Here is a 24,110-nt window from a genome sequence, read left to right on the forward strand (position 1 = left end):
ATACTAGGCAAGGGTCTGTCTCAAGTCTCCATCATAAGACTAATTCTCAAGGTCTTTAATACCAAAGTTCTTATAATACCACTATCTCAACATAGAGGGGAGGCAGATTCTTCACTCCCAGGAATCTGCTTGCTATGGTATAAAGAGCTTGGGTGAGAAGACATAAGTTTCAATTCCATCAAGGAGACACAATGTCACTTTACCCAACAGAATGTTAAGTGCAGCATTTGAAGTACTTTCTATTTGTATCTCCAGAGGCTGCTGGGTTAGTGGAGAGTTTAATCATTTCAATGGTGTCTCGACTTTTTGTGACCTCATTTGGGATTTTCTTGGGTCAAGACATTGTAGTGTTTTGCCATTTCCCTCTCCAGCTCATTTTACAGATGAGGAAACTGAGGCAAACAGGATTAAGGGACTTGATCAAAGTCAATTATCTCATGTCTAAGAATAATTTGAACTCGGGAAGGTGTTTTCCTCTCTGCTCAGCACTCTATCCACTGTAACACCTAGCTGCAGCAAATGAATGGAACTGGCTGCATGACCATGTTGGGAAAGTACTTACTCAAGGTCAGAGGTGTCTCCCTAGTGTTCCCTTCTCCCCATCTCACACCATAATTTGTGAAGTCAGTAAAGCCTGTTGATGCTTATATATAATACAGGAGCCTCAGTTTGAGTGTGACATTGTTCTTTGGGAAACTAATATTGCAGAAAAGGTATGGGATCTACTTCAGTACTTTTTTCTCACCTGAAAGTTCCAATATAAACTGTAGTCACAGGTCCAAGTTCTATCATGTACCTAGCACAGTAAATATACAATTTTAAAAGAAATTGAAATGATCTCGCTAAAACTCAATTTCCTAGACTTGTATCGTTGACCATAGTAAGAGGAAAGCATCTTTTGTGATTCTTAAGGCACTATAAAGATATGGAGTTACCATTTTCATTTGTTCAACTCAATTACCTGTGAATGTCCTAAGTGATCTGAGACTCATACTTTGAATTGAGCCTTTCAGATATATAAGCAGCCCCCTGGGCTTTCCTGAGACTGGTCAGGAGAACTCATTATGAGCAACTACAAGGGAGCACCTGGATTCTTCGGGGAAACTTCTTTGGCTTTCTCCTTGCCTCACTGTCATTGGATGATTTACAATTCCAACTGGACAATTAGTTCTTTGAAGGCCAGGCCCTCTTCTCATTGCTTTCCTATTCCTTCATTCTAACTAGCACTCTTGTTGGCCTTTTAACTTTTGTCTATCAGCCAGTCCAGTAGAAATGAAAGGGATTAGGAAATCTCATTCTCAAAAATGTTTTGAGTCTTGGTTCTAGAGGATTGATGAAACGCTTCCTTCGTTCAGGAGGAAGGCACAAGTCTATAGATGTGAAACATTACATATAGTGTCAAACAAGGTTGGTTTTGTTTAATTCTGTTTATCTTTGTTATAAGGCAGGATTATACTGTCTGTTGTGGATGCTTAAATTTAATGGAAAGTGACTGTAGCATAAAACACAGAGCATCAATAAAACATTTTTTTAAATAGCAAAAGAGAAATTCCATTGGAGGAATTACATAGAAGCAGCCCACCAGGGAAATGAGTATTGTCTCCTTCCCTTTCCAACTATATTACAGAAACTCTTAGAGTTGGTCAACTTTTTTTGCAATTGCGATAACTCTATTTCAATATAACTGGTATTTTATACATTTATAATGATGATTCTAAGAAAGGGTCCATAGGCTTCGCCACACTGCCAAAGGGGACCATGACCCAAAAAAGATTAAGAACCCCTGAGCTATAAAGTTCTTTAATAAAACAGAGGGTTGTATGTATGTGTGTGTGAATGGTACAGAGTCAGACAGGATCCATATCTTTGAAGGCAACTTCTGCTTTCAGAATACTGATGCAATTTTTTTTAATTTAAGAAGAGAATAAAGCATTTGTAAATATATTTCTCTCATGTATACTTCAAAGGTGAAGCTGGTAGGATGCTAGTGTGCTGGAGTCTGGACAGGATGGAGTTCCTCCTTCCCACTTTTACCCTTACCCCGCCAGAAGAGACGCACAAATGACTGGAGAATTTCTCCTGCCCCACAGGATGAAGATTCAAAACCAAGGGAATAAAAAAGACCAGAGCTTCCATCACAGTGATGCCTCAAGAATAGATTGGGTGCCTTCAGGAATGCGTAAGAAAATTGCTTTTCTGCTTCTAAATAAGGCATGGGGGCTCCCAGGATTGGAGCCAGGCAACTCTCTTCCTCCAATAGGCTCTATGGCTGCTAATGTTTATGGGGCTGCAGAGAGGATTAAAACTTGGAATTTGGTGTCTTAGAAGCAGGGCTGTGAATTCCTGGACCTTATTTAGACTGAACCATAAAGTCAGGAAGAATTAAAGCCTTTCCCCTCCACACTCCCAAATCAAGTGGCAGAGGAAGGTAAGAGAGGAGGCTGAGCCATCTTGTTGAAAAGTAGGAATTTTTCAGGAGGCAAGTTATGTTCTTTCTCACTGGGTGGAGAATACTGTATAGGGGTGGGGTGAGGGGCAGTCTGTCAGGCTGGCCCCAGGAGTGACAGGCTAGAAGCTGAAGCTCGAGTAACATGCTGGTTGTATATACCCAGGAATGGGCACTGGATGGAGTATGTGAATGAGATATTGTGGTCCCTGAGATAGGGGCAGAGATAGTGAATTCTGGGGTTGGGAAGATAAGAAACCACAAGCATGAGTGAGAAAGGAGTGGTTCTGCTACAATGCTAGTCAGGGGATCCCAAATGCCATGAGGGGTGTCCCCTCAAGGTGGGAGTCCCCTCAACCCTAGCCCCTGAAAGAATAAACACAGTCAGAGGCATTTTCTGGGAAGGCTGGAGAACAGTAAGAACAGGAGTTTAAGCTCCTTCACAGCTGGGTGAGGGTCTCTCCTCCTCCTCCCCAGAGTTCACTTGCTACAGACATGGTGCTGGGCTGGCTCCTGAGGGGTAGCCAGGACATTCCAGGGGACACAGACACCTGGCTCCCAAGTCTGGCCTGACAGCAGAGGCCCTCTCTTCTCTCAGAGGGGGCTTTTTTCTGCTTAGAGAGGGGCTGTCTGTCCCCAACCTGTCAGATGTCCTGGACAAATGGCTGCTGCTAAAATGGAGTGATGAAAAACCTGGGTTTGGGGTGGCACTCCCAGCTGGGGTGCTGGGTATGGGTCCAGGAAACCAGCCAGGACTGCAGAAAGCAGCTCTGGGTGGTCTCACTTCAAGTGCATCCAGTCTTGAGGGGAGAAGCTAGCATAAGAAGAAAAAAAATTCCCAGATCCAGATGGCTTTGAAAAGAAAGTTGGCCATATGTCCGAGAACTAGCCATATGACCTGGAAGCCAGAAGGTTGGGGAGAGAGGAGGGATGTCTGGCTTATAAACTCTGGGATGCTTCATCAGGCTACCACCTTTGTGTGACTGGGAGCTCCTGGGAAAGGGGGTCAGTTTGTCTTCCTACCTCGTTTCCCAGGGCTAGCCATACTCCCCCTTCCTCACCCCAGGGACGAGGGAGGGCTATTCCTTAGCTGTCTCGAATCATCATCAACTACTGTGTCCTCTTGAGATTTCTCCCTCCCCCCTCCCAACCCTTGTCGAAAGCCCTTCCAACTTGGGGTGACAGCATCACACCCAACTCCCATCAGGAAGGGCTCCCATTTACAGAAAGCTAGAGAAAGGAGGTGGGAGTACCTTGTTTCCGGGGCGGGGGGGGGGGAGGGAGAGGAGGAGGGGAGAAGAGGATTGGGGCAAGAACGAGGGGTTGGGGAAGCAGGCAGGGCTCATTTGCTACTGTGGGTCTTGACCTTGGTGGCATTTATGTCTGCCTTGGTCTTCTGGATCCGGGAAAAAATCTCCTTGAAGAGGGCCTTGTATTCAGGCTGGCTCTGCTCTAGCCGCTTGTCCACGGCCTCCACGTGATGAATGAGGCTCTTCTCACCCTGCTTCCCCCCTCCCCAGTCTTCCCCCAGACTCTCGTCCCCGGCCCGGAAGTCGCGGCAGGAGCTGTCTCGGGAGATGGGGCGGGAGGTCTGCACCCCGGTGTGCCGCACCCCGTCTTTGTGCTGCCGGCACTTGCTCAGCAGCTCCTCGTACTTCTCCAGCAGGGCGTGGTACTGTTCGTCCACCTCCCTCAGGATGGACATGCCCCGCTTGCGCACGCTGTTGGCGTGGAGGATGTAGTTGCCCATGTGGCGGCTGGCCAGGTCTTTGGCCATGATGGCATTGAGGGCTGTGTCGCTGCAGCTCTTGCGCACTGAGTGGCCCGGGGAAGCTGCTGGGGACGGGACCCCATCCTTACCTGTGGTCCCATCCCCCCCGAGCTCAGGATCGTCTGCCTCAGGGGCGTTGTTGAGAGGTTCCAGCAAGGCCTCTGACAGGTTGTCCTCCTGGCTCAGCAGATAGGTCTTCACCTGCTTCATCTGCTGCAGCTCTAGCACCTCCGCCTCTAGCTCCTGCACCCGGAGTTTGCAGCCCTCCATCTCGCACACTCGCCGCTCCAGCTCCGAGTACTCCTGGATCACAGAGGTGTACTCCCGCTCCGCCCGTTCCTTCCGCTGCTTCTCCTGGCTCACCTGGGAACGCAGGGAACTCACAATGGCCTGCAGCTGTTCATTCTCTCGTTCCAAGGGCTTTGGGCTCAGATCCATCGAGGAACTATGCAAGCGGAAGGCATCCTCATACCTGGGAAGGTAGGAACTAGGTCACTGGGATCATGGTTATTAATCCTCTCCCCCTAAAAAAGCATCCAGAGAAAACTTTATTCTGCAAAGAATGTAAGTGGCTATAGACTCTCCAGTTTCTACCCTGTGTGAAAAGCATCTTACTTCTATTTCAATAAATGCAGGTGATGAAAGTAATTTGTGTTTAATATATCTTAAATCTTTTTCCTTATATATCTACGCCATCTGTCTTAGATTGGAAATTCCCAGAAGCCAAGGACTGTATCAATTTAACTCACTTTGTATTAAGTCTGATGTACTTCAATCTTCAAGCCAAGTTCAAAGGTCACCATCCTCCATGAAGCCTTTTTCTGATCCATCCAAATCAAAGTATTCTTTTCTTTTTCAAATATTCTTAAAGCATTTTATCTGGGTCTCTCCTTTGGCCCAACCACAATCTACTTTGGATAACACTTATTTGTGTATTTCCCGTTTCCAACCTCTACTAGACTGTAAGTCCCTCAGCTCTGTATCCTCAACACTTTTGCACAGTCATTTAAAAAAGGCATTAAACATCATTTAAAATGCTTGTTAAATATCTGTTTTGGCACACAGAAAAACTCACTGAGTTTAGTGAACCAGGGTGATCTCTAAGGCCCTTCTAACTCTAATAAATAAAGAATCCCAAGATAGTCTTTTAATTGTGTACAATTATATAACATGGTACCCCCTGAATATAGATTCTTCTAATACAATACTTCCCTATTCAGCTGAGAAGGTCTTTCAGTCTATGGATAGACAGACCAGTCAGATGTGAGGGGAGAGAGAAGCTGAAAATTACTATTTGAAAATCATCCTTACATACAATCAAGCATTGAGCAATGTCTTGGGGAAGGGAGAGCCCTAAGAATGCTACATTTCTGGGAATGGAGGAGAAACTGAAAAGGTGACTCCCTCCCCCTTCCATCAGAGAAGCAGACACTGTGCAAAAGGAATGCATTGTATTAACTAGAATGTGGCAGAGTATATGAAGGGGCAATGTCATTGCCTGGGGACAGCTGGCAGTTGCAGGAACAGAAAATGGAGAAGATAGAGGGAGAGATGGCCAGGAAGAAGGCATGCTTAGGGCTAACTATCTCAGTGGGAATGGCTTGTCAGGAAACCAACTGTCCCAGTTAAAGTGCTAAAACCTTGTACTTTCTCTTTGTAGCAGACCAGGTCTGGGTTTAAGTCATTCCTTCCCTGTCTGCATTCAGATACTAAGAATCCTTCTGGTTCCTAAGACCCTTAGGATATCAGTGGCCAAGATATTCCCTCTGTTCCCCAGATCCCAATTCTGTTCCTGTCCCCATTCTCCCTTCTTCATTTTGCCTCCAACATACCGAGGGCTGGAACATAATTCCTTAAGGCAAGGGAAGGTGTGGATGGTCCTTCGTCTCTCTCGCTTCTCTCTTCGGACCCGTAACTGCTCCAAGCTCCTAAGTTCTTCCACCTGTCCCTGAAGCTCTTCTACCTGGGTCTGAAGACTCTCTATGGTTTCTGTCAGGCTAAAAGATTGTGAAAAAAAAATCAAACAAGTTGTGTACCCTACTTAATGTCTTTTTTTCTACTTCTGGTTTTTTAAGAACAGTATGGAGGGGAGGAGGTCAGCTCTGTGCCTGGCCCTCATCCAGACATCTCCTTGCAGATGGAGAGACCAAGGGTGGAATGTTAATGTTGGCAGCTCTCTCTGGGTTAGAGGGTAATGCAGAATATGGGAACAGTGGGTCAGGCCTGAAACGGATAGGTGTATATTATGTCTACCTACCCAAGTATTATATATACCAATGTATATAATACAGCTACTTGCATAAATATATTCAGGGTATTAAAAAAGCTTTTGTGTATACATGTTAGTACACACACACACACACACACACACACACACACACACACACACACACATATGTGTATATCTATAGAGAGAAACAGCCTAAAACTGCACTAAGACTTTTGGGATACCTCACATAAAAATTTATGTAGCACTCTCAGGGTTACAAAGCATTTTACAGATGTACTCTCATTTGATCTTCACAACAACCCTAAGGGATAGCTGCCATTATTATCTCCATTTTATGAAGGAGGAAATTTGAGGCAGAAACAAGTTAAGTGACATGTCTAGCATTACACAGAAAGTATCTGAGTCAGAATCTGTGAATACAAATTCCTGACCTCCAGATCCAGCAGTCCATCTATTGTCCCAGATCTAGTCATAAGAAGGAAATTCTTCTAAAACCACCCTTTCAATATCTGCCCAGATGCCAAAATCCAAAGGGAGAGTTCACTCCCCAACACCCACATGCATGGGCTTCTATATAAACACTTATCATACACATATATTTCCCCATGAGAAGTATCATCCCCCTTCTAGCTGCAGGATCCCTTTCCCCCTCCCCAATGGGTACCCTCACCTCTGGATCTTCTGCTGGGCAGCCTTACTCTCTAGTACCAGTTTCTGGTTGGACAGCTCCAGGTCTTGAGCGGTCACATCCAGCTGCTCATACACCTTGGCGTGTTGCTCATTCACTTGTCGCAATGTGTCCAGTTGCTTTGTCAGGTACTGGTTGTGGATGGTGATAAGGGAATAATAACACTTTTTATAGCCTTCAAGCTATAAAATTTAAAGCTATATATTTATAGCCTTATTAAAGATTGCAAAATGCTTTGCAACCTAGATCAACCCATTTACTTTCCAAAAGAATCCTGTGAGCCTGGGTACTACAATTAATACTATGGATAGTTTTCCAGATGGGAATACTAAGACTCAAGTAATTCATAAGTGACTTGTTCATACCAATACAATGAGTAAATGGCTGAATTAGGATTTGAATTCAGGTCTTTTTTGATTCTTTGGGGAAGAACTGAGTGATTCTATTAAAAAGCAGGGGGAAAGACTAAAGAGGCAAGAAATTTTTGTCATGGTTTCTCAAACTTGGTTTTGGAGTATGATTTGAAAACATTAGGAGGAGGATGTAAAACTCCAATGAAGACACAGAAGTTCTAAATTACCCTCTGAATACTGAGAGAATGGAGGGATATACAGACTCCTGGCCAAAAAAAAAAAAAAAAGAAGAAAAAAAAAGAAAAAAAGGTCTAGATTCTTTGTGGTTGTGTCAGTGAAGCCTTAGAAATGGAAGAGAGGAGGCAAGGCTTTCTGCTTACCACCACCCATAGCCCCAGTCTCCCAGCCTCCTTACTTCAATCTCCTGCACTTGTTCCTCATTGGTGGAGTACATCTGCTGCAAGGACTCCTCCAGCTCTTTGTTCCGCTCTAACAGTGTCTTTCCCAGCTCTGCTGCCAAGTGTAGGTCTGAGGAGGGTGAAAACAGAACTCATGTTTGTAACCTTGGAGTGATCTTTCTCCATTCCTTCCCATGTCATTGATTTAAGATCTGCCAACTCAATTTCTTCAATGTTTCCCATTTCTATCTCTTCCTTTCTATTTTTTGCTATTATTAACCTAGTTACAAGTCTTCATTACTATCTATTTAGACTATTGCCATAACCTTCTCATTCCACCTCTTATCTCTTTCCCTTCCAAACCATTCTTCTCACAGATGCCTAGTTAATCTCCCTTAGGTACAACTTGGATCATATCACCTCATGAGAATGATGGCCGTTGTTGGATTTCATCTTTATCTATGGAGACTCACAGAATCATTTAAAAATACAAAACCACTTTCCGCACCATGCTTTCATAATAACTTGTGGTGGAATCGTGAGAAAGTGAACAGAAGGTACTAAGAATCAGAATTCTTTTTTAACTACAAGCTTTAACTGTTAGTATTTGTAACATGTAACTGTTATATCAAGAGAGCTGATATACCATGCGGGAAGCTAAAGCATATCCATCTTAGCATTTTCAGTATAAGTGAAATTAGAAGTTAAAGAGTTGGAGAGATGAGTTCCATTATGAGCTCAGAGGCACCAAGTCACTTCTTGGGACATGACCATCTTGCCTTGCAGCATTCAGGATGAGCATAAGCAAGCAGACTATCATGAACATAACTCTACCTTATATATCAACATCTGTTGCAAAAAAGAAATTCTATGAGTTTACTAGGATTCTCCAAACTAAGACAAAATATACCTTGACACTTGGTGACTTTTATGGAAAGACAGACATAGGTGAGGATGGAGGAAAGCTAATATTAGAAAATAAGAGTAGTGCATATGATAGTACACACCATAAGTTACTGGAGGGGTTGATGTCCCATCTCATCTTCCCTCTCCCTTTAAGGCTAATAGATTGTTTGAGTTCAGGAGTTCTGAGTCCCAGTGGGCTAAGTCAATCAACTGTCTGAACTAAGTTTGTCTTTAATATGTTGATTACCTGGGACTGGGGTAGGGGTAGTAGATTGTTTAAGGAATAGTCAGAAATGGTTGTCAAAGCTCTCTTGCCAGTTAGTGGTGCTATGGGCCCATGAGTAGCATCTGTTTGAGGGGAAAGGAAAGGAGAGAAGAAAGTAGAGAATAAAGGAATGACAAAGATTTGCAGAGTACTCAGAAACCTTTTGCACTTCTATATCCTGACTGTTATTTTCAAAGAGACCTCGAAGACAAGTGATTAGAATAACTATACCCATTGTGCCAGAGATTCAATTGTCTGGCATGTATCTCAAGGAGGTCAATGTTATAAAAAGAAAGGCAAATACAGAATGTATTATAGTAGGACTTTCCATAGTAGCCAAGAACAAAAAACAAAGTACGTGTCCTCTTTGCAGAGGTGCCAGAGAATTCACAAGCACCAATCTACAGTCTACTTCCTCTTCTTTAGAAAATCTTTATAAGAATGATTTATGTATCTATTAAATCACTTATTAAGATATGGGAAGGGAATAGGGCGGGGTTTCAAGATTTTTCTATAGCAGATTGCATGCTCAGTCACATAACTGAGAGTAGTACAAAAAATTCTTTGTTGCATATTTGATTAAAAACATTTTGATTTTTATACACACAGAATAAACCAGTCTTAAAGGCTCTCCTCAACCAACATGTCACCCATTCACATGTTTATATGATACATGATTTAATACAAGACAGATGCATCTATATACATAACTTTGACTAGGGGTCTATTATGTATCAAAATCAAGTGAGCCATGAGAAAAGGAGACACTTAAGATGTTGCCTAATATTCAGGTTCTGACAGTGGAGAGAGGAATGGACCCAAGATCTTGAGTTCAAATCTGACTTCAGACAATTTACTAGCTCTGTGACAAGTCATGTAATTTGTCTGCCTCAAGTTTCTTTGTAAGATGAGAGTAATAGTAGCACCTCCCTCCCTCTGTTGTGAAAATCAAACGAGATACTTAGAATAGTGCTGATACATAATAAGTACTATATAAATATTAACTATTATTACTATTGTTCACAGTCCAAATAGAAGGACTGTCTATTGATGGTGAGATTCTCTATTGATAATTGTATCAAATCCCAGGACTATGCAAAACTTCTATGTCCTTTTGAATATCAGTTTAACCAAACATATGAAAAACCCAACTGGATGGAAAACATGTTGTTCAGACTACACAAGCTCAATGAGCTGGTCTACTAGCATCCATAATATACCTGGAGGCACTGCATTTTTGAGAATGAAAAGAGCACAAATAGCATTGAATAGCAGGTAATTGAGTTGGATCATACTTTGGAAACTGGTTAATGCCTTCAGAGATCCCAAACTGCTTGGTACTGCCACATTTCATCTTTTTAATTATGATATCTACCATCACTTAGTAGTGATGCTCGATAGCTAGAAATAATGGCACATGACAATTTCTTGAGAGTCAAAATTGCAGATGGCCAAAGGGCAAAAGGAATATTTTTGGTAGGTATAAGTAGAGTATAGGATATTATGGATTACTTGTATATGACAAGTGGGGACAAGAAGATATGAAGGATCTATGTGAGTAGCAGGAGAGGGGCTGCTCACATAGATAAGAGTGAAGGATGAGTGTCACAATGAAATATTAAAAGAACCAGAGGGAGTCCTCAATGTTATTGGACAAATTCTTACAGAATCACAAAATTGGGGACTTCAAAGGCCATTCAGTATAATTCATATCCCAAATAATCACTTCAACATACTTTGACAATGGTAGTCCCTACCTTAAGGGGAAACCCATTTTAATTGTGGGCAATTCCAATGATTTAGAAATTCCCCCATACATTAAACTCAAACTGGGGTGGAGGGGAATAGTATCTATTTTTTCTCAGTTCTATCCTTTGGGGTCAAGGAGAACAAGCCTAACCCCTCTTCTACATGATTTATAAAGATCTAATCCCACAAATTCATGACAGTTACCATCTGCAAACATTCCCAACTTCAACTAATTCTCACACAATATAACCCTGAAGTCCCTTACCACTCTTTGGTTATCCTCTAGTTTAATCTAAATCCTACTCAAAATATGGCACACAGAACTATAAATGTGAATGTATTAGGTTGATTAGTGAGGAGATCAGTCTGGGCTAGCCCAGATCAATGAAGTACCAGTCATTCACTTGATATTTTATCAAGTGATAAAAGGAACTTTATCAGAGTCACTCCTCATGGAGCTGTATAGTCACCCTGCTTCCTGGATGCTAAGACATGTGCTCTTTACTGGACTGGCAGCTGGGGAGCTGCATCTAAGTATAAAATCAGTTTTAATATCAGCCTCTTCTTCAGATGCTATAAAAACTTAGAGGCTTTGGAACATGGAGCAATGAGAATTTAACCACATTTCCTGAGAAGTCAGTGGGGATCAAGTTTTAATAATCTGTAAAGAAATTGTAAAGAAATGCTGTGAAGATACCATTTTCTTGTCATGGCTAGAGACAGTATAAAAAGAAAGAATTTATTTCTTGAGAGAAACATGTGAAACATTCATACAGGGTATCCCAAGCTATTAAAGCCTAAAACTGTATTAAGACTTTTTGGGACATTCAGCATTATAAATAAAGAGAATTCTTGAGGAGAGACTTTAATTGGTATCTTCAGAAGCTGAATAGTAGGACTGTGTTTCAAAAGTGAGAAGACAAAGGTAGAACTGATGGTTAAAGATAACTGGCTGGGATTTTTCTCATTGTTAAAAATATAAATAATTATGTATAACTATGCTATTATTTGTTACTTTGTAAGTAAGCTATATACCTATAACATATTTATAAAATTTAATTATATAATATGGAATATAATATATAATAAATATATAAAATATAATATTTGTATATATTTAAACCTAGAAGATGGAGTGTTATTTTACTTTTTTCTTTTAGGCAAGGTAATCAAGGCTAAGTGACTTGCCTGAAAGTCATGCAACTAGTATCAAGTTTCTGAGGCCACAGTTGAACTGTTTCTCCTGACTCTAGGAGCAGTTCCTCTATCTACTGCACCATCTAGCTGCTCCTGAGATGGAGAGTTTTGATAGATACAATGGGAAAAAGAGGTATTGTCCAATTTATTAAATAAATAATAACCAATAAACTTGGATGACTGCTGAGAACTACCTAAGAGCAAAAAGATTTACAATTCCAGTAATTAATAAAGATTATTAACTACTACAAATTATAAAGTGATTTTCCTTAAGCACAGATCTGACCATATTATTTCCCCTTGGTTGATAAAATTTCAGACGTTTCCTATTGTCTCTAGAATCAAATATAAACTACTCTGCTTAGCTTTCAGAATTTTAACCCACTCGATCTTTCCAGTCTTATTGCATATTATTCAATCTTTTGTACTCTACCATTCAATCAAATCAGCTCCCGCACACACAATATTATGTTTCTCATCTCTATTCCTTTGCCCTGGCTATCCCCCGTGCTTGGAATGCATTCTTTCTTCATCTTTAAGTCACATACAAATATGCTCCTGGACTACTTTTAAAACTTGGGATGGTGATAATGAATATGAATATGAATGAGTTAAATTACAGGCAGGGGGATGGTCATTCTATGTAGGTTATGAGTATGGTTAAAACTAAAACCTTACTACTGAAGATTATTGGCTGTCTGGTCCCAGAAGCCACTCCAACCCCCTTGATGTCCATATCTGATATGGCTCAGTCATTTTTTTTTTTTTTAATTTGGACTTTTTTTTTCATCAAAGGGAAGAATGGACTTCTCTCCTCCTTCTTCCCCTCCCCTGTAATCTGAGGCAATGATGACTACAAGCACAGGAGCTGGTGCAGATTTTTTCTTAGTAAATCCTCACAGAAAGGAGTTCCTAGCAAGTTTTTCCTGCCTTACTGTTTTCTTCCCTGTGCAGAGGCCATCACTAGTGATCTTGAAAAATCAATCTTTTCAGTCATGTCTGAGTCTTCATGACCTCTTTTGTGGCAGAGGTATTGGAGTGGTTTACCATTTTCTTTTCCAGCTCATTTTACAGATGAGGAAACTGAGGCAAAGAGGGTTAAATGATGTGCCCAGGTTCACACAGCTAGTATCTGAGGCCAGATTTGAACTCAGAAAAATAAGTCTTCTTGACTCCAGGCTTGACACCCTATCTATTTCAATACCTTGGCAATAACCTTGTGGATCAAGAGTTCTAGAATGGCTACCAGCCAACTATTGGGAGAACTTCTTGAAGAAATCACCACTACTAGATTATCCTGTAGCAGCTATAAAGCTGTTTTCCTTAAACATGATCTGACCAGGCCACTCCCCTACTCAATGAGCTCAAGTAGCATTCTATTAATAGCTTCTAGAATAAAATAAAAACTCCTTTGTTTAGTTTTTAAAGCTCCTTTCTCAGCTTAGCTCCAATCAATCTTTTCAGCTTTGTTGTATATAACTTTCCCACCTAAACTCTGCTCTCACCAAATTGATCCCTCTTTTCCTCATACAATATTCCATCTCCCATCTCCACACAAGTTGTCCCACAGATTGCCTTGATATGTACTCCCATCACAAATACTTTTTTTCCTTCGACACAACCCAAGCACCATCTTTTATATGAAGACTTTTCTGATTTCTTCGATTCTCTCTCCCTCTCATTATCTTCTATTTAAAATTGTTTAACTGTTAAGTTGTGTCCAACTCTTCATATTTCCACATTGAATTTTCTTAGCAAAGATACTGGAGTGAACTGTCATTTTCTTCTCCAGTGGATAAACAGAGGTTAAATGATTTGCCTAGGAATCATACAAATAGTAAGTGTCTGAAGTTGGATTTGAATTTAGATCTTCCTGATTATAGGTCCAGCGCTTTAATCATTGAACCACCTAGTTATTTCAAATTTGACTACTCTATATTTTCTTCAAATTTATCCTGGCTATTTATGTATGTTCCTGTTGCCTTCCTTGTGAGTAGGGATTATTTCATTGTCTTGACTTTAACTTAAAAAAAAAAACCAAAAAAACAAGGTCTCCCATTGCATCCAGGGTTTTTTCCAGTCCTCCTGATCTCTATCTGGCCAGTGGACCCAGATGGCTCTGGAGGGGAAAGTGAGGCAGGCCCTTGCAAGGCCCTCCCTCACTTAAATCCAATTCACTTGACTATCACAGCATCACCTTTCTGATGTAATGGTCCTCCTCATGAAGGACAAACAATAAATGCTTATTGATTGGCTGATAGCTGGCCCAAACAATGCTTCAGATGGCCAGAAGATATGAACCTGGTGAGCTGCTCAGAAAGTACAGAACCAGTTGTGCTACAAAGGGGAGGATGATGAGTATGATGGGGTCTTTTAAATACTGAGTCTTTCTGTATATATATTGTGAATCTTGAATCTTCTACATGTCACTCGGCATCAGTTCATGTCTTTCCAGGCTTTTCTGAAATGAGCCTGATCATCTTTTCTTATAGAACAATAGTATTCCATTGCATTCACATATCACAACTTGTTCAGCCATTCCCCTCAATTTCCAAACCTTGCCACCACAAAAAGAGCTACTACAAATATTTTTGTACATATGGGTCCATTTCCCTTTTTTATGATCTCTTTGGGACACAAAGCCAGTAGTGGTATTGTTGGATCAAGGAGTAGTCAGTTTTATAACCTTTTGGGCATAGTTCCAAATCTCTAGAAGAGTTGGATCAGTTCTTAACTCCACTAACATTGCATTAGTGTTCCAGTTTCCCCACATTCCCTTCAATATTTATTATTTTCTTTTCTTGCCATCTTAGCCAATCCGATAGGGGTGAGATGATTCCCAGAGTTTTTTCTCTAATTTGAATTTCTCTCATAAATAGTTGTTTAGAGCATTTTTTTCATATGACTATAGATAGCTTTAATTTCTTCTTTATCTGAAAATTGCCTGTTCATATCCTTTAACTGTCTATTAGGGATTCTTTTACATTTCTGTTTTACAGGTGAAGAGCTGTAAATAGCATCCTTTCCAATACTATTACTACTAATGCTACTGCTGCTGCTATTACTATTACTACTAGCATTAATATAATACTTTAAAATTCAAAGCAACATAAAAACATTATCTTATTTGAACTCCATAACAACTCAGGGAGATAAGTGCTGTTATTATCTCCATTTCACAGATGAGGAAACTGAGGCAGTAGCCATTTATTTTTGTTAGAGGATGGATTGATTAGGTTGTTTCCTTTGAATTGTTTTTCCCTTATTACAGGAGAGGGTTCAATTGTTCAGTTCCCTGTTGAGGTTGGTCTAAATATGTAGACACTAAATTGATATAAAAACAAAAAGCATCCATAAACCTTTTTTATCATTGTTATAAAAGAAAATGTTTGAAAGCTAGAGAGGAAGAATACTAGCTTAGAGAAAGTGATAGGGGGCAGCTAGGTGGTGCAGTGGATGGAGCACCAACCCTGAAGTCAGGAGGACATCAGTTCAAATCTGGCCTCAGACAGGCTGTGTGACCCTGGGCAAGTCACTTAACATCAACTACCTAAGCCAAAATAAAAAAAAAAAAAAGAGAGAGAGAGAGAGAGACAGAGAAAGTGATAGTAGACTGCCTATCCACAAATTGGGTAAAAGTTTCAGATCAAGAAGAAATTTATTTAAGCTTTCTGGAAAGACTCTTGGGGGACCAAAAAAAATCACTGAATTAGGGTAAGGGGGTTGCAGAGGGAATACAATATGTGATTCTAGGATGGACTCAGTAGAAAGGGCAGAAAAACCCAAGAGCTGAGGCTAATCTGGAAGAAAGTAAAACAAAACAAAAAGAAAAAAAAAGTAGTCTCTTAAGAACCTGATTAACGAATTAAACTGTGTCAAGCTAATTTAAGCCATGAGTCCATGTAGTGATATTTCATGAACTACTTACTGTGTGACTAAGCTAAGGGCATATATTATCAAGCAATATAATTCTACTCTTTTCCGGCTGATCATGTTCAGGAGAGAGTCAGCAGAAGAAATATGTGTCTATTGAGCCCAGGAAGTGGTCCTCGGAGGAGACACCTCATTAACACGATGACCCTGACAGACTAAGAATAGAAAGCTTGAACCTGAAGAGACAGACTTTATCCCAGGGCTGACAAGAGCAGGGAGAAATAATATTAGCTCACATTTATACAGTGCTCTAAAGGTTTGCAAAATGCTTAACATCCCTAATCTAGTTTGAGCTGTGAGGTTTTATCATCTCCTTTTTATAGGTGAGGAAACAGGCTTTCAGGGCAGCTAGGTGACATAGTGGATAGAACTCTTACACTTAGAATCAGGAAGACACATTTTCCTGAATTCAAATCTGGCCTCAGATATTTGCTAGCTGTGTGATACTGGGCATCTCATAACCTCTTTGCCTCTGTTTCCTCATCTGTAAAATGATCTGGAAAAGAAAATGGCAAACTGCTTGGGTATCTTGGCCAAGAAAACTGCAAATGGAGTCATGAGTGAACAATAAACAGGCTTTCAGATCATCTTCATATTCTCTGTATATACCTTGCATGTCCCTAATTATTTACATATTCTAAATATACTTATTCATATTTTGTACAATATTTACATAAGCTCTTTAAGAGCAGGACTTAAAATTTTTCATCTTTCTTTGTATCTCCAGCACAGTTCCTAACACCTAATAGGCTCTTAATAAATGCTGACTGACTGACTAAAATGCAGGTTAAGTGATTTGCTGAGTGTCATACATCTAGTTAAGTGATTTGCTGAGTGTCATACATCTAGTTAATACCCGAAGCAAAATTAGAATCAAGGTCTTTTCCACTGCCAAAGTTCTTTGGACTGTGCCATAATGTCTCCTAGAAAGTTGATCTATCTCCAAAAAATAATCAGAAAGGAAAAAAATGAAGGAGGCCAAGAACCAGGGAGACTCAAACATAAGGAAGTATGGGATACTGCTCATGTAAAGAGATTAGAAGTCTCACCTAAGGACCTGAAAAATGGCAACCCACTTGGGTTGAGCCAGGGTCACCTCTGAGATACTAAGAGGGGCAGGACACTAAGATCCCTTTTTTATATTAAGGTTAAGTTATCCTTTGCCTCTATAACCTCAAAGTCAAAGGCTAGAAGAGAAAAGAGCCATGGCACTGGTACAAGTCCTTGTCATTTCATGACTCAGCAGCCACCTTTTACTGAGAATGAAAATGGTACCTACAGTTCTTTACATGCTTGGTCAGGAGGAAGGGTAAAGAGTGTCTGATGTTTAATAATTAATAGCTTTTTCTATTTTTACAGGTGCTTGAGGCAGCAGAGGGGACACAGCATGGATCATTCCCCCTTCACCCTCACCAATAAGAACAGGGACCTGCCTCAAAGTCATATAGGTGATAGAATTTAGCTTAATAATCTATTTGGTCAGGACAATAAACAATGGGGTGTGACAGCAATACTGGAGGTGGGGAGGAGGTGAAAAGGTCATTAAAAAGTTTTGTTGATTAAAAAAGTGTTTTTACACCATTCATTTCTGTCTTTCCATACTGAGTAGGGGCCATCCTGCCGTAACAAATTGTAAAAAACAGAGATTTAGTAAAACCAACAAAGATATCAACTAATAAATATAATTTACCTCGATATCTCCTCCCATCTCTGAAATGAAGGGTGGGAGGTATATTTCCTCTAATTTCCTCCATGGCCTAGCTTGGCCATTATAATTAGGCAGCATTCGTATTTTTTTCCTTAGAAAAGTAATTTTCGATAATACATTTAGTGTTCCTTTTAGAAACAATTCCATTTCCAATAGTCTTATTTATGGACTTTTCCCATAAAGGAAAGGAAAAATAATAAAATGGAAAGGACTCTTTTCATTCTTCACTTTTTCTTTCTATCTTCTGCTCTAAGGGGCTAAGAATTACCAACCAATAGGCCTGTCATTATCATTAGTAAAAGAGATCTGGATCTTGAGGACTAGTATTCCATGAGTTTCTGATCATGGACCATTCACTGGATACTACCATCCAGTTTGAATTTCCTTTATCGCTTAGATTCTTTGGCTGCTAAAAGGATATCGTCTGTATTATTGCTCAGTGTTAGATAGCTGATTTGGATCCATTTGGGACTAGAGATGGAAGTAACAGGGGTAATATAAAGAGTAATATAAAAGTGCAGTTATGCACTGCATAAACAGTGCAAGGAATTTCAGAGTCATATATAGTCTTTTAGAGTTGGAAAGTCCTTAGAGTTTATTTGGATCTTAGAGCTTACCCATGCATTTTTAAATGTATTTTAAAAACAAAAATAATGTATTTTGATTAATATGGAAATGTGTTTTACATGATTGCACATATATGCATAATCTATATCAACTTGCTAATCTTAGGGAAGAAAATTTGAAACTCAAAATTATCTTTACATGTAATTGGAAAAAAATAAAATGCTGTTTAAAAATAAAATAAGTATTTTACTTTCAAGTCACAATGATTAAAATAGTATAAATGAAAACAGCACAAAAAGACTGTTAGGCTCTGATGAACATAATAACAATTTTGGTCTCTGGGAAGTGATAACAAAATGTGCTTCTATCCCGTTGGTACAGAGGTAGAGGAGCACAGGTATTAGAAAGCTGCGTTTGAAATCAGATGTCTTTTTGTTAAATTTTACTTAATTGTTGTTCTTTGTTACAGGGTTCAACATGAATAGGAGTGGAGAAAAAGGCATCAATAAAAAAAATTTTTTTAAAGGAAAAATAAGATCTAAGTTGGTTGATTTCCCTTTTTAAAATGCCCTGGATTTATGATAAAAAATGCTATGCACCTCCAGAAAAACTGATGGAGTCTGAATGTAAGTTGAAGCATACTTTTTTTTTAAACTTTATTTTTCTTATTATTTTTTTCCCCCACTGTGTTTTCTTTTGCATCGATCTTGAGTTTGCAGCAATTAATAAACATCATATGCTAGGGACTGAGCACAGAAAGAAACGAAAGTCCCTGTAGTAGTTCAGTGGATAGAATGTTAGAGTTGGGAAGGTCTGAGTTAGATATCCCAACTCAGATGTTGTATGACTCTGTCAACTTCAGTTTCCTCATCTGTAAAATGTAAAAAGGATAATAGTACCTTACCTAAGGAGTTGTTTTAAGGGTTCAAATGAGATAACATATATGAAGAGCTTAATGAACTTTTAAAGGGCTATATTATTATTATACTTCATGAGAAATAAAATATGTAAAATATATACAAAATTTAAATAGAATTCAAGACAATTTGGCAGCAGCTAAAGTAACAAATGGACAGCTAGATGACTCAGTGGAAAGGCACTGGCTTGGAATCAGGAAGATTTGAGTTCATATCTAGCCTCTGACATTTTCTAGATGTGTGACCCTGGGTAGGTCACTTAACCCTGTTTCCTTCAGTTTCCTTCTCTATAAAATGAGCTGGGAGAAGAAAATGGCAAACCACTTCAGTATGTCGGCCAAGAAAATCCCAAACTGGGTCACAAAGGGTTGGACTCAAATGAAATGACTATAATGCAACATGGCAATAAATAATAGCACATGATAATAATAACTTACAATTACACAGGTGTCCCAGAAGCTTAAATAAATTGAAATAGCACCAAGACTTTTGGGAGACCTTGTACAGCACTTTAAGGTTTACAAAGTACTTTGCATGTATTATATCATTTAATGCTCTTAAAAAACCCTCTTGAGTTTTTGAGGGAATAAATATATAACATATAACATATATTATATGCCAGACACTGTTGCTAAGCATTTTGGGAATATTATCTCATTTCATTCTCACTGATATTAACATTAGTTGAGGAAACTAAGGCAAATGGGGTTAAGGACTTTGCCAGGATCACATAGCTGGGGTCTGAAGCCAGATTTGAATACCTGACTCCAGGTATAGTACTTTTTCTACTGGACCACTTAAGTAAATTAAATAAAGGAAGCAACAAAGGAGAATCAAAATAGCGTTGGTATATAAAACGGAAAGTCAATCTCCCTCAAATCCCTCAATAAATCAGGTTTGATTGCTAGTTCTGCCATTTGTTGTCACCATGGGTAATTCCCATCACCTCTATGGCCTCAGTTTCCTCTTCTATAAAATAAGTGGATTAACCTTAGATAATCCTTTCTTGTCCCAACCCTATAATTCAGTAAAGAACATTGGATTACTTGGTCTTTATCTGGATGTACATAGGAGTGGGGGTACAGGGATTTTTTTCTTTTAAGTAATTTAACAGCTCTAACCTTCCCAGCCCTAACAAAATAAGAGTTCTCTGGGACCTTCAGCAAATCACTTAATTTTTTTTTTTTTTAAACTCAGTCTTTTTACCTGTAAAACAGAGGATCTAAACTAAGTGACCTCTAAATTTCTATGGTTTTATGTATACTCTCTTTAGATCCACCTCCCACTCATGTTCCTGGAACACGTTAGAAACATCCGGCACAGCTGGGCTGAGAGTGCAGACAATCCCACTTTTGCCAGTTCTCCAGAGTTATTAAATCTCATTCCATTTCTCCAGCTCCCTCCCTCATCTGGAAGAGGCAGGGTGCCAAAGCTTTCATTAAGGGTATATGAGTGGAAATGAAGACAGCAGTAATATCATCAGTTGTTTTTTTCTCCCCAGATGCCTTATATTTGAAATTTGGTGGAAGAGGGAAAAAAAAAAAAGACCCTAGACATTTTTATAGTTCTCTGACCTCTTACCAGCAGAGATCAAAAGTAATAAAGCCTCTTATCATGCCCTTACCAATGGGGAGACTGACACCTGGAGCCACCACATCTCAGCAGTCCTTGCTTCCAGGTTTGTTAACTGGGGTCTTTCTGAGAACAAGGATGTAACCTTATGAGTCTATGATCAGCTAGAGAAAACGAGTGTGAGATGAGATGCTGGGAAGGAGGAAACAGCTCAGAGGCAAGATCTGCGTAGAATCCATATCCCAGGAGCAAGATCGTGAATCAGGCCGGTGCATCCAGACTCTGACCAAGAGACTAGCATCGTGGGCCCAAGACTGATGCCAGCTGCACAGACCAAGAGCTGGCCCTCTCTTAGCTTTTTTCCTTTCCTGCTGGAAACACCCCCTCCCTCTTCCTGAATCAGCAGTGATGTCACTTCAGCCACCTCACCACCATCCCCCTTCACCCAGCCACAGAGGCTGACCCATCCTATTTCCCCTCCTTACAGAAAAGCCTGCCTCCCACTTTCTTTGGCTGTTCCCCTGGGATCCCACTTGCCTCTCCAAGTTCCTGCTCTAATTTTCACAGCCCCAGACAGCCCCCTTCTCCCTCTACCCATTTTTCAAGTTGAATGCCTCCTCACTACACACTGCTGACTAGCCCAGAGTCCTGAAAGGGGGTCTGTTTCATCCCCCTTAAGTTGGGGGGAACTTTCCTGAGCTAGGTTTTCCCAACTGGACTGATGGGGAGGGATGCAGGTTCAGCTAAGGGCAACTAGGAATCACCCTCCCCTTCCACAAAATGTTACAAAAGGTGCTCCCCTCCCTCAAGTTTTCTGGGCCACCCCCTCTTTGTTTTCTGACTCTCTCAAGTACTAAAGAGGTACTTTGGCAGGTATGTCCTCCCTGAGATTGGGATGAGTTTATGTAGGTGCTGCTCGTAGCTGGACAAGGGGATGCTCCAGTCCCAGGACACCATTTCTCCTGGGGGAGAGGGGGGGAAAGGGAAGGGAGAGAGGAAAAAAGGAGAAAGAAGGGGGAGAGAAGGAGGGGGCGAAGAAGGAGGAGAAAGCCAGGACTTCCACTAGTCCCCAGCTGGCTGTCAGATCAAGGTACCCACTGGCAGCGCCCTCGTCTCCCCCGGAACCCCAGGCAGTCTGGCCACACGCACCGCCCCAGGAGCGCAGTGCGCCCCGTCCGATCACTCCCGCCCCTGGCCGCTGCGATCTGCCGGGCAGGGCTCTCCGCCCCCTTACCGTGCTCCAGGTCCTGTTGGTCGTACCAGGACTCCTCGTCCTCCCCAGAGTAGTCCTCCATGCCTCCGGCTCTCCTCATGGGCCCGTCCAGGGCGGACGGGAGCTGCGGCGTACCTCCTAGCTCAGGGCCCGGGGCTCCGGGCCCGGGACAATGCGGCGCAGGCAGGCGGGGCCTCGAGAGGGACGGGCGGCGGCGCCCCAGCCAGCGCCGCGGCCCCTTGCCATCGGCCCCCCGGACGGGGCGTACGCGCCAGGCTCTCCAATCACTGCCTCCGTTTCCCCCCGGCCGGATCGGACTGGGCCGGGCCAGGGAGCTCCTGGGTGGCTCCGGAGTCTTCTGCAGCCGCGGCGGCACAAAGGGGCTGGGGGGCGGGGACGGCGGGAGAAGGAGGGAGGGAGGATGGAGGGCGGGGGAAGAGCTGGAGAACGAGAGGCGCAGAGTCCGTGCGCAGCGCAGCTCCGAGGACCTCCCGGAGCCCCAGAGCCGTTGCCAGCGCCACCCGCACCCGGTCCGCGCGCAGCCACCGGCTCAGTCCGGAGACAGCCCCGTGGCTGATGCCGCAGATTCCTCCCGCCCGCCGGGTAGCCCAGCCGGCAGCTTCTCTTCCCTCCCCACGTTCGGTGGAGGGGGTGAGGAGGAGCCGGGTCACGTCGCCGGGCCTATCACGAAGCTGTATGCAAAACAGGGGGAGGAGCCTGGAGGATGAAGGCTCCAGCTGTAAGTAAGAAGGTGGATGGGATTTATTGAGACCAACTCCTTCATACCTCTACCTACGTGCATCCTTCTACTTCTTACCCATTCCTTTCTCTTTTTACACAGCCAGCGCCCTAGTCTTCCTCGACTTCACCCATCTCCTTGACTCGCTCACTTCCTCCTCCAGTCCTATCGGCAGCCTTCCTCCCCACTGGGGAATCCAGCTGCTGCAACATCAGGAGGGGTCCTGCTGTATCGGGGCCCGGGTGGGTGACTCCTGACAGGAAAGCTGCTCTTGTGCACGTGCCAACTAGGTCAAAACAACACCACCATCTAGGCCACTATTTTCTCTCCAGACTTCTATGGAGAAAGCCCAGGACCCTGAACCCAAGAGTTTTAGGAACACCAATGCTTCCCGCCCAATCCCTCAGTTATCCGGGGGGGTGGGGGTGGGGGGACCGCAATCCCTGTGGAGATGCCGACTGGCAAGTGCTCTTGCAGGCGCTTATCTTGTGTAGACCCAGAAAAGAAAGTTCTGGCCACTAAAAATGCCTGTGGTTAGAAATCAGAAATTAGTCTTATTTTATCCGTGTAAATGGCATTAAAAAGGGGCTTTACCCTTTGAGTTGCCACTGCACCCTAAGGATTGTGGGACTTTTCCATCTGACTCACAGCGGAAACCTTCCATATCTTCTCTCCCTTATTAGAAGGTGAAGTCCCTGAGAACTGGAATGGCTTCCTTTTCCATGTGTATTCTCAGCACTTTGCTTTGCACACAACAAGCACTTAACAGTTGCTTTCTTGTGGCTTTCTGTTGGGCATATCCAGGGTTAGACCAGTGTTTGAGAAGGCAAATTAATACTTCAGAGTCAGTGTTGGGTTTGAAGCCCGAAGACTTGGATTGGGGTTTTAGGTTCTAATATTTATTACTTTTGGTAAATCACTCAAGTTCTTTGGGTCAGTTTCCTAATCTATAAATGAGGGTGTTGGGTCCCTTCTAATTCTAAATCAATGATTCTACACCCTGCCCTTGGCCCAGATACATCTATTCTAAAACATTCCAGGCAGATGAAAATTGTTTGGAAAGAAATTCCACACTTTTTTTTAAGAGACAATTCCAACGGTAACTTACATTTATATAGGAAGTTTGCATAGTGCTTTTTTCACCACAGCCCTAGGAAGCAATGAAAGTATTATTATACCCACTTTATATAAAGGAAAACTGAGGCCCTAAGAGATTATTAAGCTGCTTGTATCTACTAAGTGCTAAATGGAACCCAGATCACATGACCAAAAGTCCACTTCAGCCTAACTTTAAAAGCCCATTTTATCTTGCTCAGTCCTCTGGGAAGATAGGTTTCTTTTGGATAAGTTTGAAATCAACAGTTAAAAGAGCTCCTTTCCATCCCTATCTTGTATTCTCTAAAAATACAAACTCAGATATTCAAAGATCTAGAAATACATATTTTTATTTGTTTAATA

The 24,110-nt window shown here is 41.6% G+C and overlaps 1 protein-coding gene across 1 annotated transcript; it reads right to left on the reverse strand.

Moving 5' to 3' along the window:
- Positions 1-1,391: 1,391 nt before the first annotated feature.
- On the reverse strand, positions 1,392-22,530 carry CDR2L (cerebellar degeneration related protein 2 like). Its single transcript, XM_051995143.1, has 5 exons — positions 21,935-22,530; positions 7,904-8,016; positions 7,118-7,266; positions 6,050-6,214; positions 1,392-4,689 (listed from the first exon to the last, which is right to left on the reverse strand). Exons 1-5 carry the CDS (start codon positions 22,011-22,013, stop codon positions 3,789-3,791), a joined length of 1,407 nt encoding a protein of 468 aa, XP_051851103.1. The 5' UTR covers positions 22,014-22,530; the 3' UTR covers positions 1,392-3,788.
- Between the last annotated feature and the right edge of the window lie 1,580 nt (positions 22,531-24,110).

This window comes from Antechinus flavipes, chromosome 4 (assembly GCF_016432865.1).
Source record: "Antechinus flavipes isolate AdamAnt ecotype Samford, QLD, Australia chromosome 4, AdamAnt_v2, whole genome shotgun sequence".
Classification (NCBI taxonomy): domain Eukaryota; kingdom Metazoa; phylum Chordata; class Mammalia; order Dasyuromorphia; family Dasyuridae; genus Antechinus; species Antechinus flavipes.

Bases quoted from the DNA above. Each gene is read 5' to 3' on its own strand.
- CDR2L (XM_051995143.1), bottom strand. From the start codon at position 22,013: ATGAGGAGAGCCGGAGGCATGGAGGACTACTCTGGGGAGGACGAGGAG. The intron at 8,017-21,934 runs GTAAGGGGGCGG...CACCCTCCTCAG, and splicing joins CCAACAGGACCTGGAGCACG to ACCTACACTTGGCAGCAGAG. The intron at 7,267-7,903 runs GTAAGGAGGCTG...ATCCACAACCAG, and splicing joins AACAAGTGCAGGAGATTGAA to TACCTGACAAAGCAACTGGA.